The sequence below is a fragment of the Antechinus flavipes genome, chromosome 3 (genome assembly GCF_016432865.1).
Source record: "Antechinus flavipes isolate AdamAnt ecotype Samford, QLD, Australia chromosome 3, AdamAnt_v2, whole genome shotgun sequence".
NCBI lineage: Eukaryota > Metazoa > Chordata > Mammalia > Dasyuromorphia > Dasyuridae > Antechinus > Antechinus flavipes.
Genome location: NC_067400.1, coordinates 387,339,667 through 387,355,974, shown reverse-complemented (window position 1 = coordinate 387,355,974; position 16,308 = coordinate 387,339,667). Strand labels below are relative to the sequence as shown.

The window sequence follows — 16,308 nt, the reverse complement described above, 5'->3', positions numbered from 1 at the left end:
AGAAACTAGGATTTACATTTCAAGGGGTTAATAAGCTAGCACATGAGTTATGGGGAAGGCAGTTAGGTAGTACAACTGGGCTAGGAAGATATGTGTTCAAATTTCACTTCAGACACTTATGAGCTATGTGACCCTGAGCAAATCACTTAACCCCTATTTGCCTCAGTTCCTCATATCTAAAATGGGGACATAGAGGAAAAGAAAAAGGAAAACTACTCCAGTATCTTTGCCAAGAATTCCCCATGAACAAGTACATGGGGTCACAAAGAGTTGGACATGACTGAACATCTGGACAACAACATATGAATAGTGGAGTTTAATCATTTTAAAAGTTTGGCAGCAAAGAGAAGGAGACAGAAAAGCTTACAGATTGAGCAGAGTAGCAGGATAAAGAGAAAGTTTATTATTTTCAGTACACTCGAGGTTTCTAGCATGTAAGGAATTAGTAGAAATGGAAAAGTTGAAAAAATGCACAAGATGAAGGAGAAAACTGATGGATCAAGATCATATTTGAAGAAAAAATTGGTCAAGGGCATTAGTAGATTGGTTAGCCTTGGCAAAGACAGAAACTAACCAGATGATTTTCTAAGACCAGAAGAAAGGAAAATAAAATAGGTAAGAATACTGAGAAGTTTAAATATGGGGAGGTTTAAATATGAAAAAGCTTATATTGTATGGCCTCAATCCTCAAAATAAAATGATTCAGCATATTTATACATAGAAATAATATAGTCTAATGAAAAGAAAGGAAACATGAGAGTCAGAACACCCAAGTTCCAGTCCTTACTCAGCTACTAATTAGATGTGGGACTGAGGTGATATCTTACTTGTTTTCCATTTCTTCACTTGCCAAATGAATATGTCTCCTACTTCTTTCCCTTGAGCAAAAGGATCAAGTAAGATAAACTGGAATGAGAGAGTGTAGCTAATTAATCTCTAAATACCCTTTCTGGTTCTAAAAATTTGCTGAATCTTTGTCACAGTATTTAAAGTGTTTATGTTGTTAAAATATTAGTTAGTATTATTCTTCTCAATAGAATGTAAGTTTCTTGGGCAGGAACTCTTTTTCATTTTGTCCTTGTCTCCTCAAAGCCCAATAAAGTGTCTTGCATGTGGTAGATGTTTAATATATTTTCATTGATTTTTATTGGATATTTGAAGCTTTGTATGAATAAGATAACTTGGTGGCTCCATGGATAGCACTTGGCCTGGAATCAGGAAGACCCAAGTTCAAATTAGGGCTCAGATGCTCACTATCTAGGTGATCCTGGTCAAGCCATTTAACCTCTGTTACACTTAATCCACTGGAGAAAGAAATGTCCAACCACTCCAGTATTTTTGTCAAGAAAGTCCCATATAGAATCAAAAAGAATAAGATACTACTGAACAACTGAATAACAAGAACAACAACATTTATATGGCACAAAGATGTAACAACTATTAATTATTTAAAAAAAAAAGAAAAAGTACTTGATGGAATACTTAAGTCTCATGATTTCTAGACATATAAGGACAGGATAGTAGGTGGTTAAGCATCAGTATCAATACCATAGTATTGGGAGGGAGTCCATAGTATTTTCAACATTGAATAAGGAAGGCCCATTATTGGAAGCTCTGAATGAGGAACCCTTTGAAAACATCCTTAACAAGTGGTTGTCCAGTCTTTGCTTAAAGAACTCTAATCAAGGGAAACCTATTATTTCCTATAATTATTTGAAAGTCTTTCCTTAGTAAATATTGTTGTTGAATTATTTCAGTTGTGTCCGACTCTTCATGACCCCATTTGGGTCACAGCAAAAATACTGGAGTAGTTTGCCATTTCCTTCTCCAGTTCATTTTACAGATGAAGAAACTAAGGCAAGCAAAATTAAATGACTTACCTAAGCTAGTAAGTGTCTGAGTTTAGATTTGAATTCAGGAAGAAGTGTCTTCCTGACTCCACTTAGGTTCAACCTGCTATGAGCGTACTACTTAGTGTTCAAGAATATAAATATGCCACTTTACAATTTTTACTTGTTAATCCCAGTTTTGCCCTTTGTGGGAAAGTGCTAGGTTCAGTGGTCTTTAAGCAAAATCTAGATGGTAATTGATAGGATGTAGAAGAGAGGATTCTCAGTTGGATACAAGTTAGATTTAATGGTCTGTGAAATTTTTTCTAAGTCTTAGATTTTATAGAGATTAAATTAGCAGTAGAGTGCTAAAGCAGAGTGAGAAAATACTTTTCATGAATAGAACTAAAAGAATAGGAAAATCAATTAAGAATGGAGAGAAACTAAAAAGTTTCAAATCAGACTGATTGAGGAATTTGAAGCTAAAGCCCAGGAGTCTACTGTTCATATTATATGTAACGAGAAGTCACTGAATGCTTTTGAAACTCAGAAAGAACATTACTTAAGTTCTAAGGGAGGGAAAAAACGCTTTCTGTAGTACAGGAATTCATAACTTTTTTTTAGTACCTTTGGTAATCTCTTAAAGACTATGTACCCCTTCCCAGAATAAGGTTATTAAATGTGTCATATAATGTATAGGTCTATAAAAGAAATAATTATATCAAAATATAATTATAACATTAGTTTTTTTAATTTTACAGTCCCCAGGTTAAGAATTCCCGTGCTAATATAACAATTCTAGGTTGGTTTCTAGATAATACTTTTTCCTATATACTTCCTTTCTAGAAAGGGACACAGAGAAATTTGATCTTATCTTTTAGCCTAATAAGCAAATAAATTAAAATACATACTCATAACTTGTTATAAATTAATACTCTATTTTTAGTTATTATTTTATCCCCTTTTTAAATTATAAGCACCAGGAGGCAGAACTATCTGCTCTAAACCCCCTTCAAGCCCTAGTACTATTGAACTTTACAAACTTAAACAGGTAAATTAAGTTAACCAAATATCATCATGTCCTGGAAAACCAAGAAAAAATTTTGCTATCCAGATCTTCTTTTACTAAAAATAGTATTATATATTTAAATTTTACCTAGTTGGATAAAGACATAGAAAGAAAAATATATTTCTTCACATACCTGACTAATTGATTGTCTATTCATCCAAGTTATAAATTATTTATGATTGACACATATTTAGAACAATATGTATGGGATTTTAGAAAAGTAAATATTTTTCCTCCTCCATAAAGTCCTAAAGGCAGTCTTGATGTTGCAATCAATGTATTTCTAAAGCTCATTAAAAGCCAAAATAATCATTTCTTTGACTTGCACCATTCTCCCTATATTGAAAATATTTTAATAAATAACTATAATCAAATATATATATATATACGAGCAGAATTTAAAATATGAGAATGTAATACAATTCTCTCTTCCAATGAAGTAAAACTACTGAAAAAACATCTATACATTTTGGGAAAAGTTTGATTATAACCAGCAGAGGGCCATAATATGTACAATTGCATATAAACAGAGGCAATTGTTCAACCAAAGAAACATAATTTAAGAATATTTTTAACATGTTTAACTTATATTTTATTATTTGCTATCTAGAGGAAGGAGTGTGGGAAAGGAGGGGAAAAAGTTTGGAGCACAAGGTTTAGCAAGGGTAAATCTGAAAACTACTTATGTATATGTTTTGAAAATTAAAAAAAACTTTATAATAAGCTAAAAAAGTAATGCATTAAAATGGGAGAGAATTATTCTTTATGAAACCATCAAAGTGTGTAAAAAACATAAGCAAAGTGCAGTAATACAGAAAAAAGAAAATTCAAAAAGCATCAGATTAAATCCTATTGCTCTGTTCTGATAATTCAAGAAAAGGAAAAGATTTTCCTTCGTTAAAAATCCTGGAGCATCAGATAGAACACTCAAGGTGATTTCCATTTGCCAGCTACACACAGAAGGTGAGAAACCAGACAAAATTTAAGTCATACAGGCTTTGTAGTAGAGGTAGCTTGTGATCTCAAGGGAAGAACAAGTAACAACTTTAAAAGTGCCTTTGGAAAGAATCCTTATGAAATCAAGAAGGAGCAACTAAGCCAGAGGAATTACAAATAAAATCTCTGGCATGTGGCTTGTTTTTATAACTTATATGAGGCGATGAAAAGTATAAAAAAATCTTCAAAAGCTAAAATTATGTTACGCATTCATAGAGGAATAGCTATAACACTGAACAGGGTCTCAAAGGTCATTTAATCTTAAATCCTTCATTTTATAGACGAGGAAAGAAAGGCTTAATGAGATTAACTAACTCAGCAAAGGTCACAGGGCCCTAAGAAGCAGTGCTAACATTTAAATCCAGGTCCCCTTACTCCATTTCACTAAATAATCTGATCCAAAAAATCAAGGTTAATATTTATCCTGAAAGTTAAAACTAAACAATAGGATCACTTCCTCCTGAGTTTAATAAGTGTTTACGTAATGAAATGCAATGTTGACGCCTCCTGATCTCAGAATCATGTTGACATCGTCTCCCTTGATATCCATCTTCATCCTTTCTGTAATAGACTTGGACTTGGAGAATTCTCCTAGAAGATGCTCATCTTTGGGATTTTAAGGGTGTCTAATGGTGTGAGTCCAGAGCAGAGTGCTTTGAAGACGAAAGAGATGAGCACAATTGCAGATAAGCTGCAGTTAATCTCTGGACACTAAGATTTATGTTTGGTGTTCCGCGCCTATATCATATGGCCCATAGCATTTTATCTGCATGTGAGTGTTATCAGGGCAGACTGAATTTGAGCAGGACTTCCGATCCTGGGTGACAGAGTGATCAGGCCACAACCAGTCAAGCCTGGAGAGAATGGCCCAGATGGGTCCTGGGATGTTGTAGGAGCTACCACTACCATCTGACTATAATCAGTAGCTAGGACTAAGTGCTACTAATCAATCCTCTTCTATCATGATACTCACTGCCAAAAGGCATTCTGTGTCACTGTCAAGTTTCTTCTCTGAGAAATGGGAAGGAATTTGGATTTATATAGTACCTACTGTGTACCGGATACTGCTTCAAATGCTTCATAAACACTATCTCATTTGGTCCTTGTAGCAACCTAGGTGGTACCATTATCCCATTTTATAGTTGAGAAAATTGAGGCAACTGAGGTAAAGTGATTTGTCTAGAATTATATAACTATTATGTATCTGAAGTCATATTTAGACTCCAAGTGTAGTACTCTATTCTCTGAATCACTTATTTCTAGTTGTCAGAGAAATAGTTGCCTCATTCCCCTTAGTTCCCTCGAGGGTGATAATACCTTTTTGCATTGGTCTGGGGCTTTTATGAGGCAGCTAGATTTGTGCCCTAGTGCATAAAGTGCTGTGCCTGAAGTCAGAAAGAATCTTCCTGAGTTCAAATCTGGCCTCAGGTACTTTACTAGCTATGTGACCCCAGGTTTGTCATTTAATACCATTTGCTTATCTGTAAAAATGAACTGGAGAAGGAAATGACAAAACTATTCCAGTATCTTTGTCAAGAAAACACCAAACATAGTCAGGAAGTCACATATAACTGAAACTAGAAAAAAACTTTGCTATCCATATCTTCTTTTACTAAAAATAGTATTTTACATTTAAATTTTACCTAGTTGGCTAAAGAATGGAAAGAAAAATGGATTTCTTCACATACCTGACTAACTGATTGTCTATTTATCTAAGTTGAAAATTATTTATGATTGACACATATTTAAAACAATATGTATGGGATTTTAGAAAAGTAAATATTTTTCCTCCTCCATAAAGTTGAACAACAAGAAGGGCTTTTTTGTGTGTGGATTAGTTATCAGCTCTAGTTTCATTTTATGTTAGAAAAATTACTCTTCTTTGTTATTTTCCTTAATTAATTAAATCACTATTTATAAATAGAATAAATATTTCTCTCAAGTGGAAAAGCCATAGTTAAACTTTTAAATATCAATGAGGTTCAACAATAAATTTGGTTCAACTGTTCACTCAACAAAAAGATTCAATCCCCCAAACAGAATATTCCATAGCTTGAGAAATTCACTTGCCCCCTAACTACAGAGAATATATCATATTTCCAATTGAGAAATAGCTCTATCTCATCATCAGAATTGGGCTTACTACACCCTTCAGTTCAGCTTGGGTAACAGAGATCCTAATCATCTCTAGGTTCTGTGACCATCACTCTTGACAGGTCTAGGACAATACTAATGCGCTTATGATTTACTTCAAACATATCAGATTATCCCTCCTTCCTGCTATAAAACTGCCTTCCCAACTTGCCCTGTTATTGTTAATGAAAAGTTTAATAAATGTTTATTGATTTTTATGTCTGTTTTTTTTTAATCCTGTTCTTTCATTTAGAATATCCTCACATTCCCTTTTCTGCCAAAGGATGTCTTTTACTTCTCTATTCAAAACTTCTTCCAAGAAGCCAAATATTCTAGTCAACTGACCTTCACCCCATTTCTCCCATCTGCCTTTTGATTCATTTTATATGACAGATATTTGTTTTTATCTCCTAGATTTTCATAAACAAAACCAATAAGTCAAGCCAACAAACATTAATTAAACACTTAAGATGTGATGGGCACTCTACTAAGTTCTGGTAATACAAGAACAATCAGAGAGAAAAATATCTCCAGACTATAGGGAGCTGACATTTCTATGAGGAAATATAACATATAAATCAAAACTGAAAAAGTGGGGAGTGGAAGAAGATACTAGGCACAGTAGAGAAAGTCTGGCTAGTTGGCAGAGCATCTTATAATTAGCCTGGCCTTCTCCTTAAAATGAAGATTCTGGGAGGAACCAGTCCATCAGATGGAGAGGTCACAGGATTACGTGCCGGGTAGAACTTTGCTCAGCACTGGAGAAACAAAGATAGAAATTATGCGGGCCCTGCTCTTTGAGTGTTTATAAGGGAGTGAGGAGAAGACGAGTATAAAAATAATTAGGAAACAAAAGAGAATGAGGTAAGTGCACAAGAGAGCTAAGTTTGAAGAAAGGATTACATGGTCATTTTGCAATATGCCTCATCTCTCCAATTAAATTATAAATTCCTCAGTGACAAAGATTGAAGTCTTGTTTTATTTATTCCTGTGGTTAACTCTTATGCCATAGGGGAACAAATAGCATTCAATAAACACTTCTTGTAAATAAAGAGATTTTTGTATCCTGGGAGTCATCTCTGACTAGAGATAAGAGAATAAAAGTAGAAAGTCATGAAAAATGAAAGTGGAAAAGTCATTTCAGTGACTATGGAATTTGACTTTTGAAGAAGATTTAAAAAGAAGTAGAAAGGGAAAGGATACTGATAAAATATCCTTTGGTATTTTATAGTTAAGGACAGCAGGGAACCACTGGAAGATAGGCTGAAATGATGATCACTCATATGATTGGCAAAATACAATTGTAAAGCCCTAATTACTAACACCAGGATTTCTACACTGTACTTGAGAACTCATGGGGAGAAGGTGGATAAGTAATTATCCAAACTTCCAAAAGGGGAGAGAAATTTGTAGCTATCTCTCTCTCTGCCCAGAAAACTTTCACTTTAACAGAGAACTCCAGATTAGAAAATGTGCCTTCCTGGTACATAACAATACCTTCTGTGCTTCTCATAATCTTAAGAGAATTGTTCTAGAGAGATCAAGCAATTTATACAGCATCACACAAACATTATGTGGCAGAGGCTGAACTTGAATTCAGATCTTGGTTTCAAAGCCTGCTCTCTGTCTATCACTTCGACACCATCAAGATTGGGATCTTAATTGAGTCAGAGCTGAAAAGAGTCTAAGAAACCATCTATTCTATACGTTCATAATCATTTGTTTTAATGTGTCATGGATCCCTCTGACACTATAGGGAAGCCCAATGTACCTTTTCAAAAATCACAATTTTAAGTGCATAAAATCAAATACATAAGAACACAAAGGAAACAAATTATATTGGAATATATATATTTTAAAAAGAGAGGTTCTTGGGCATCAAGTTAAGAACCTCTTACTTGATTTAACTCCCCCATTTTATTTATTTACTTATTCTGCGGAGGCAATTGGGGTTAAGTGACTTGCCCGGGGTCATACAGCTAGGAGATGTTACGTGTCTGAGACCAGATTGCAATTCAGGTTCTCCTGACTTCAGGACTGGTGCTCTATCCACTGTGCCACCTAGCTGCCCCAACCCCTTCATAAATGGGTTTTTCATAAATGAAAAAGTTAAATGATCTGCCCGAGACCACCCAGATCATGAGCTCATGAGAACTTGGCTTCATAATCAGATCAAGGACCAGTATTATTTTTATAATATCACATGATTTAATCCCTTTTTAAATGTTCCCTCTACATCCTTTCTAAATCTGACCCGCCTTGAAGTATTTTGTTAAAAGATTTCTTCAATTTTTTCTATTTGGTTCCTTTCAAGGATCAGTCCAGTTACTTAGCAAGGCTCAAAAAAAAAAAAAAAAAAAAGATTTATCTGAATACAAATATATAACAATCCCCCTCTCACTTCCTCCCTCCCTATTCTTGCTATATTCTAGTCATAACAGCCATTTCAGGTTTGAACTGAGGGAAAAATGGGATACTCACAGGGTTAGAATGCAGCACGGTGAAGAACTCTGGGCTTATGAGAAATTTCACGGGGGGAGACTGTAACAGTAACGTCAGCCTGGACCTGGAGGTAGAGTGGGGCAGCACATTCTCCCGTCGAAAATCTATTAGAAACAAAACCTTTTTAACAGAATGCTCTTACACAGTTGGACTAGTCTCCTTTGATCTGAAGCATGAAGTAAAAAGCAAAGAATATCTGGCATCTGACATTGTACTTGGACTTAAACAGAAACTTTTATGCTATCAGAAAGGCTTGCCTTTGATCTAAATTAATAAACTAAATCCCATCTGTACTTGATAACATTAAAAAAAGAATGGCATCCTCTTTTTCAATAAACAAGTTTTTTTATATAAGTAAATTTTTTCTTTCCCAACTATCCAAATCAAAGCCAAAGGTCATTCAGGATAATGTGACCTATTTCCCAAACTTTATTTTTTATAATCCCAATAGAAAGTTCAGGAAGTTCACTTACTATAGCTTTATGATTGTGTTGTTCTTATGATCCAGGTCAGACACTAAAAATGATAATTTATTTGATCAATAAATAAACTATATATCCTCAGGACTCACCTTGGATGATTCCTCCTGGGTGATTCCTCACCTTGCTAAGATACAGCATTGCAATTGATTCTCACCTGCATTGGACTGATGGAAGTCTGTATCCTCTCCAGCTCCATCAATAGCATTAGTGTGTTCTTCAGGCCTTTCATTAGTCATTGTCCTGCGGATACTTTGATACCTGCCATCAAAACCCTAGAGTTACATAGTGCAGACCATAAAAAGACAAAAACCCAGCTGAGTTATTTCACAAGACTGAGGAGACATCCACTCTTTTTTAAAAAAAAACCTCTTTGACATTAGAACCCTACTTAAATTAGGATTATTTGCCTATTACTTCTTTCCCCCTCCCCCACAAAATGAAAATTTATTGCAAGGACAGTTCTCTTGAGGAGAAGAATAGTAGATTTAAGGGTATCATCTCATGCAAGGACAAGAAAAGGAGACTCCAGAAAAATGCCTGGAGGCCCATAGGGAAAGGAAAGAGTTGCAGAGATGTTCATCTGCATTACAGCCAAAGGCAAAAATATCTTCACCTGATAGCATCCTATTTAAATGAATTATTTTTGCTAACTAGGCAAGAGAGGCAAAGAAACACTGTCAGCAGCTCCTACATTTTATATGGTCCTGGGGGGTCCATTATTTCTTAGAAAATTTCTTGATATATTAGCAAAATCTAAGAAAACATGGCATCATTTAACCAAGGAAAACTAAATTATTAAATGTTTGAAGTGAAACTTCAGCTCTTTTTTAGTTTCATTTTTTTGGTAAATTTGCAGACAAAAAGAAAATAAAACAATCCAAAGAAAACCTTGTATAAAACTTCACTGTTAATGACTGCACTATGGAATAGAAATAAAACAACACAATATTTTAGAAAAGTTAAACATGGTTTTATCAGACTTCAAAAATTTTTATTTATAAAAATTGTAGTCTTTACTATTTCCCTTCATTTTCCAAATGAAAGTTAGCTACTTAACCTTCCTTTATAAAAAAAAAAAATCTATTAAATAAACACATACACACACCCCAAAGGGAGGTCCATCAAATTAAAAGATCTATGGCAATGGCTTAATATTGATATCTCAGGCTAAAGAGACAACCACCTTCCCCACTTATCGCCACCCAAAGAGTGACAGCAATAGTGACCATTCTCACCTACGGTTTAGCTGTTCCATTTGTTGTATAGAATTGGATCTCTGAAGTATCTGTGGGGCGGGGGGAGCAGTGGGCCTCTGCCACGTTGTTGTTCTGTTTACATGGTCCACATAGAATATCCTTCCATGGCTGTCGATCCGAGCCTCCCAATCTAAAGGGCAGTAATGTAGCAAGAATTATTAGATGGTAGGACTATAATTGTGTTTACTGAGTTCAGCATGTGTTTCCTCAGACTTCCATACTGTAATTTTGGATTTATAATCATACACCTTCTTATATAAACTTCCCCTTGGAGATTCCAGAATCTTTTGTCACTGATAGCTTATTAAGTATATCCTAGCCAGGTCACAAACTTTTAAAATTTTCTCCAATTTATGTGTCTTTCCTTAGAATAAAGGAAGTTTCAATATTACATAAATATACATACTCCATATATTTTTTCATATTATTTATTTATTTTTAACAGTCTTTTCTTTTAAAATTTGGAGTTCCAAATTCTTCCTTCCCACTCTCTTATCTACTGATAAAATAAGCAATAAGATATCATTTATATACCATATATAGTTTCTAATATTGCCTTCATTTAAAAAGTAGAATCAATATGTATATATACATAATGCACAATTTGAGCATTGGTTTCCTTTATTTGTACTCACAATTATTTTGTTCAAAGAGTCTGTAAATCTATAAATTTTCTAGCCTGAAAAAAGACCAATAGCTAGCCATTTTAAAATAGGACAACTTCCTTACATATGTTAAGTATCATCATAGAATTTCATTACCCAAAGGATCTCTGCTGCCCCATGATCATCCAGTAGGTATTCATTCATAATCTAGTCACTTTGCACCATCCCAAACAGCAACAATTTTCTAGAATGAGGCAATTTATTTACTTATAAAGTTTCCAAATAGTTGCTGTCTATATCTTTAAAAAAAGATCAATTTTTGGCTAGGCAAGTAAGCTTTCTTTAATAGCTAAAAGTAGATTAATATTCTTTCAGATATCCCCCTACTTTGAAAATTTATGTGAAAATTTGCTTACTAAAATATACACATAAAATAAAACAAATGTATGATATATTTGTAACTTTTCCTGAGATTTGCCTTTTTCATCCCTAAATACCTCGGACTAATTTTTTTCAAACCAAAAGATAGAATGACCTCTCTCTCTCTCTCTCTCTCTCTCTCTCTCTCTCTCTTTCTCTCTCTCTCTCTCTCTCTCTCTCTCTCTTTCTCTCTCTCTCAAGACTAACTGCAGCCTATGTACTATACAAAACTAAAGGGGAAAACTTTCTTCTTAAAAATCATATTAAGAGAATGCTAGCATATTCTTCCACTGGGCTTTGAATCAAACAACTGGAAATATTCTCACTCTACTTTGAACTTTGTGTCCTTCAAATCTTAGCATTTTAATCATGTGTGTATGGTCAGACTAAGAATCTGTGAGGTTGATCTCAAAATAAAATTGATGGGAAACAATAATAATTAACATAAGTTAGATTGTACATCATCAGGAATCAAGTACTTAATATAAAACCGATTATTAAATATTAAGAAATGAATGCAATGCCCTTTAGATTTTACTATTACTAATGATGATAATGCTGTCCTACAAGTGTATGTAATCCTTTATCATTTACATGTTACTTTCATATACACTTTCTCATTTGGACTTTTTAACACATAACTGTTAGAACTTATTGTTCCAATATTTCAAATAAGCCTTAGAGAGATTCTGACTTATTTAATATTACACAGATGATAAGTAGCGGAATCTATAGTATGTTATCTCATCTTATTGGACATCATTTTACATTTTAGGATGGTGATTATTGTGAAGATGTTTTCCTTTTTTGGTTCAAGCATTTATCTAGAGAAATAACCTAAGGGAAGCAGTCTTTCCAATGAAGATTCCTCATAGGTGAAACCTTAGCACAATCATTGCCAATTCTAGCATTGACATTTTCTAAAATTAGTATAGCAGATGATGGGTGCTTCAAAGATGTAATGGATTAAATGAGAAAGTAGTGTTTACATTATTAAGTATTTACATAAATTAAGCAGATAACATTGGTTTTAGTTGGGAGCTGGATGAAGACTGGGAAAATTATGTTATTATATAAACCAAGTAGTTCAGAGCTCCTCTAATTTTGACAAAATTTAGAATTTAATTCTAAATTATCTTGATAAACACTGAATAGAAAAATTGCTTGAAATCTTGGAAACAGGGAGTTCATTTTCTAATAAATACACCCCTTACAAACATATGATGTTTAAAATAGACAGGAACATTTACATTTATGTCTTCATTCTGCCACCTTTCAGGATTTAGTAATTAACCACTGGGAAAAATATGATTAATAATATTTGCAAAGCTTATCAGGATACATTCATTTGTCCTTTTGGGTTTAGGAATGCCACATTTATCATTTTACTAACACTAATTAATCCAGCTCTTTTGGACTATTAACAACTGGCATTTACAAAGCACATAACATTTATGAAATGCTTTCATATATTTTTAATCTTATTGAATTCTAGCAATCAGCATAAGGCTTCATCTCCTTATAGTAAAAGAAACAGGGGACTCTATTTCAGTTGAAGAGAAGATGTGAATGTGTTAGAGGAATAAGTAGTTTACTGTTTGGAGGAGTAAAATTAATCAAAATCAATCAAATAAAAAAAATCAATTAAAAGTGACAAATAAAATTGCCCATTTGGGAAATAATTTGAAGAGGGCACAACACAGAAAGATAGGATAATTATTGTTGGATGGCAAGAATGTTATCAGATCCATAGATGATTCCTAATAGGATTTTAATTCAAGGGAAAATTGGGAATTTGGGGTACAATGTCATTATATGGTTTCATTTGAATATATTTATTGGTAAATTTAGACAGTTTCCTAGTCAAATTTCTTTGAAATACCTTAAAATCGAAAGGGACTTCAGAACTAATTTGGTCTAATCCCTGTATTTTATAGATAATGAAACTGAGTTCTGGAGAGATTTAAGTGGTTTGACCAGGGTTATGTAAGAAATTAATGGGAGGGCTAAGACTCAAATGCAGGTGTGACTTTGGGCAAGACATTTTATATCTCTAGGAATCAATTTCCTCATCTGTAAAATGAGGTGGCTGGAAGAATGAGTGATCTCTAAGAGCCTTCCTAGCTCAAATATATATGATTTTAAGATGTTCTTGACTCTCAGATCAGTATTCATTTCACAAGCCATAATAAATAGTTCTCTGAGACTTCTGACCAAGAGCCAATAGCATGACCAACTCTGCCGAATCAATGTAGTATCCTCACTGAATAGTCCCATAGAATATATAAGATAATATAAGCTCAAATCCCTTCTGAGAACTGACTAGTGTGACTCTAGTCACATCATTTCATTTTTGTCTTAAATTATCCTAATCTGTAAAATGGAGGGAGGATGTAAAAATCTGCATCTACCTCCCAGATTTGTCGTGAAGATCAAATGAGACGATGTTTATGAAATGTTTTATACGGTACTTGGTCTACACTTAATAAATACTATTTTCTTCCTTGTTGTTGAATATATATAAATATGTTAAATATTTTATTTTGTTCCATTAATGAAATTAACCTACCATGGCACTAGTGTAAGTCAGGCACAGTCCACCACAGATTGTTATTTAAATTTCTTTTTCCTATTGGTCTGATAGAAGAGATCTGGAATGCCATTGATTAATTGTTATAGTAGATTTGTACTCTGTTAATTAGAAAAAGTGATTACCTAAAGGGTGACTACTAGATTTATTCTGAAGATAGATCTGGGAATGAGACTTACACTAGAAAATTTCTTTCTTTACAGAATGAGCATGGAGGACTGAGAAGTAAAGCAGGGATAGGATCTGGATTTGTGGTTTCATTGACACAGGAAAGTGCCTCATAAAGAAATGCCTTTTATCAATGAAGGTCAGTCAGTACTTTTTCTGCAACTTAAAGTCTTAGAATTACCAAGAACAAAGTTTTTTAAGCTATAGGTTGCTACAGTATATGGGGTCACATAACTGAATGTGGAGGTCATGCAATAATGATTTGTTGTCAGTGAATGTTTGACTTGCATATTTATTTTATATACCTATATATGTGTCTATGTAAAAATTTCTTGGTGGAAAAAGGATCTCAAGTGGAAAAAGCTTAAAAAGTCCTGGCCCAGAACACAGGGAACCTAAGTGACTTGCCCAAGGTTACAAAGTCAGCATTTGTTAAAAGTAGGAAATTTAAAAAATAATACTTTAAAACCCTTCCTTAATGGAGAGAGGAAGTAGGTCAATGTATTCAAGCTTATCATAGTGGCAGCTTATGGCATAGTATAGCTGCCATTCTTGAGGCAGAAGATTAAAATTCTAGACAGCTCTGCCATGGATTTGGTATTTAATTTGGGGAAATTATTTCACTTTTTAAAATATCAGTAATAGAAGACTTTTCAGTTCTTAACATAATTCTATGATTCTAGTATTAAGATTATAACAATAAATTAAAGAATAATTTCTCTCTCTGCTCTCCCTTAAGTCACCATATGGAGAGATTCAATACCATCTGATTTTTTTTTTACAACTGAAATTAGAATTGTGGAACTTTGGCACCAAAGAAGAAATATGAGAAAACACTTCTCCCCTATTACTTTGCAGAGGTCAGAGTCCAGGGGTAACTAAATACATATTCTCTAGATGTGACTCACATCCATTACCTAACCCATCGATTCTTTCAAGATGGCATCAGATGTAAAGGTCATTTGACTCCTACCAACTCAGATAAGAATGAATATTTATGTTGCAAGTAACAGAAATCATTTACAGAAATATAGCAGTATATATAGCCAACCTGCGAAAAGTAAAACTATTTAAAATAAGTTCAGACAGATACATTCAACACTAAAACAAGTTCCCGGGAAGAAAAGAATATGCCCATTTTTCCTATCCCTGTCTTTGTGATCCCCCTAAGCTAAACATTTGTCTCTATAACGACATTTTAGTGGATTCCTGGACCAGTACTATGTCTAGTCATCAGCCTTTAGAATGAGAATACAATTCTTACTATCCTCCATACAGACTCGAGAATGATCCTCCAGCAGTTTTACTGTGAAATACTGAATGGTGATTTGGAATGTAATCTTGAACTTCCTTATTTTTTAGGAACCACTAGAACTTCTATCATACTGTAGTTGCAAGTTAATAAATGCTTGCTGAATTAAAGTAGCCTATAAACTCATAGGTACCAATATCTCTATTCAGCTTCAGAAATAGGACAAGAGTTTTGAGACCAAATAATAGGTCATCTTCTTGGTTTGTTATAGTCTTGTATGATGTAATAGAAAGCAGAACTGACAAAACTAAGTAACAAGATACTAAGCAACTACAAAGACAAACCATGAAATGAAACCTCACAGTGATATGTTCAATGAGAAAAATGAACTTTTGAAAGCATGAGTTAAAAAATCTTTTGGGAACTGTTTGATCTCTCCAGGCTCTTACCCAACTATGTGTTAGCATGTAAACTTTGGACAAAGGGCCGAGGAAGTGATTTGCTTTCCTGTAAGTTAAAAAAAAAAAAAGCAAGAAATGGGTAATTTGGTACATCATGGTGCATCAGGACTTTCCCATAGAAGTTCTGAAATATTGTGGCATAAATTGTGACAGAAAGTAGAGAAGGAAGGAAAAAAGGAAATAAGCATTTATTAAGTGCCTATTTTATGTCAGGCATTATGCCAAGTGTTTTGTAAACATTAGCTCATTTGATCTTCACAACAACCCTTTCTAGATGAGAAATTGAGTGTCTGTAGTATCTAGCAAGTGTCTGAAGAGGGATTTGAATTCACATCTTCCTGATTTCAGATCCAGCTCTGTATTCCCTGTACCACCAGGAAGCCACTACCAAAGACTAGGTTAATGAGCAAACTTTTTATTTAAAAAAAAAAAAAAAGCCTTACAGCCAAATCACTCTGTCTTTCACTTATTGGACAATGATAAGTCCAGCCCAAGCCTTACTGGGTCATTGGGTTTTATAGCTTCAGAACAGAAACCCTAAGGGT

At 33.9% G+C, this 16,308-nt stretch overlaps 1 protein-coding gene across 1 annotated transcript in view; it reads right to left on the bottom strand.

Annotated features, from left to right (window-relative positions):
* The window catches only part of HECW2 (HECT, C2 and WW domain containing E3 ubiquitin protein ligase 2), a 295,562-nt gene that overhangs the window by 108,870 nt on the left and 170,384 nt on the right, over window positions 1–16,308 (bottom strand). Inside the window, exons 10-12 of the mRNA XM_051985971.1 lie at window positions 10,247–10,397; window positions 9,166–9,269; window positions 8,509–8,633 (exon numbers count right to left, since the gene is read on the bottom strand). Of these exons, the coding sequence (XP_051841931.1) occupies window positions 8,509–8,633; window positions 9,166–9,269; window positions 10,247–10,397 (380 nt within the window). The remainder of the gene's footprint in view (window positions 1–8,508; window positions 8,634–9,165; window positions 9,270–10,246; window positions 10,398–16,308) is intronic.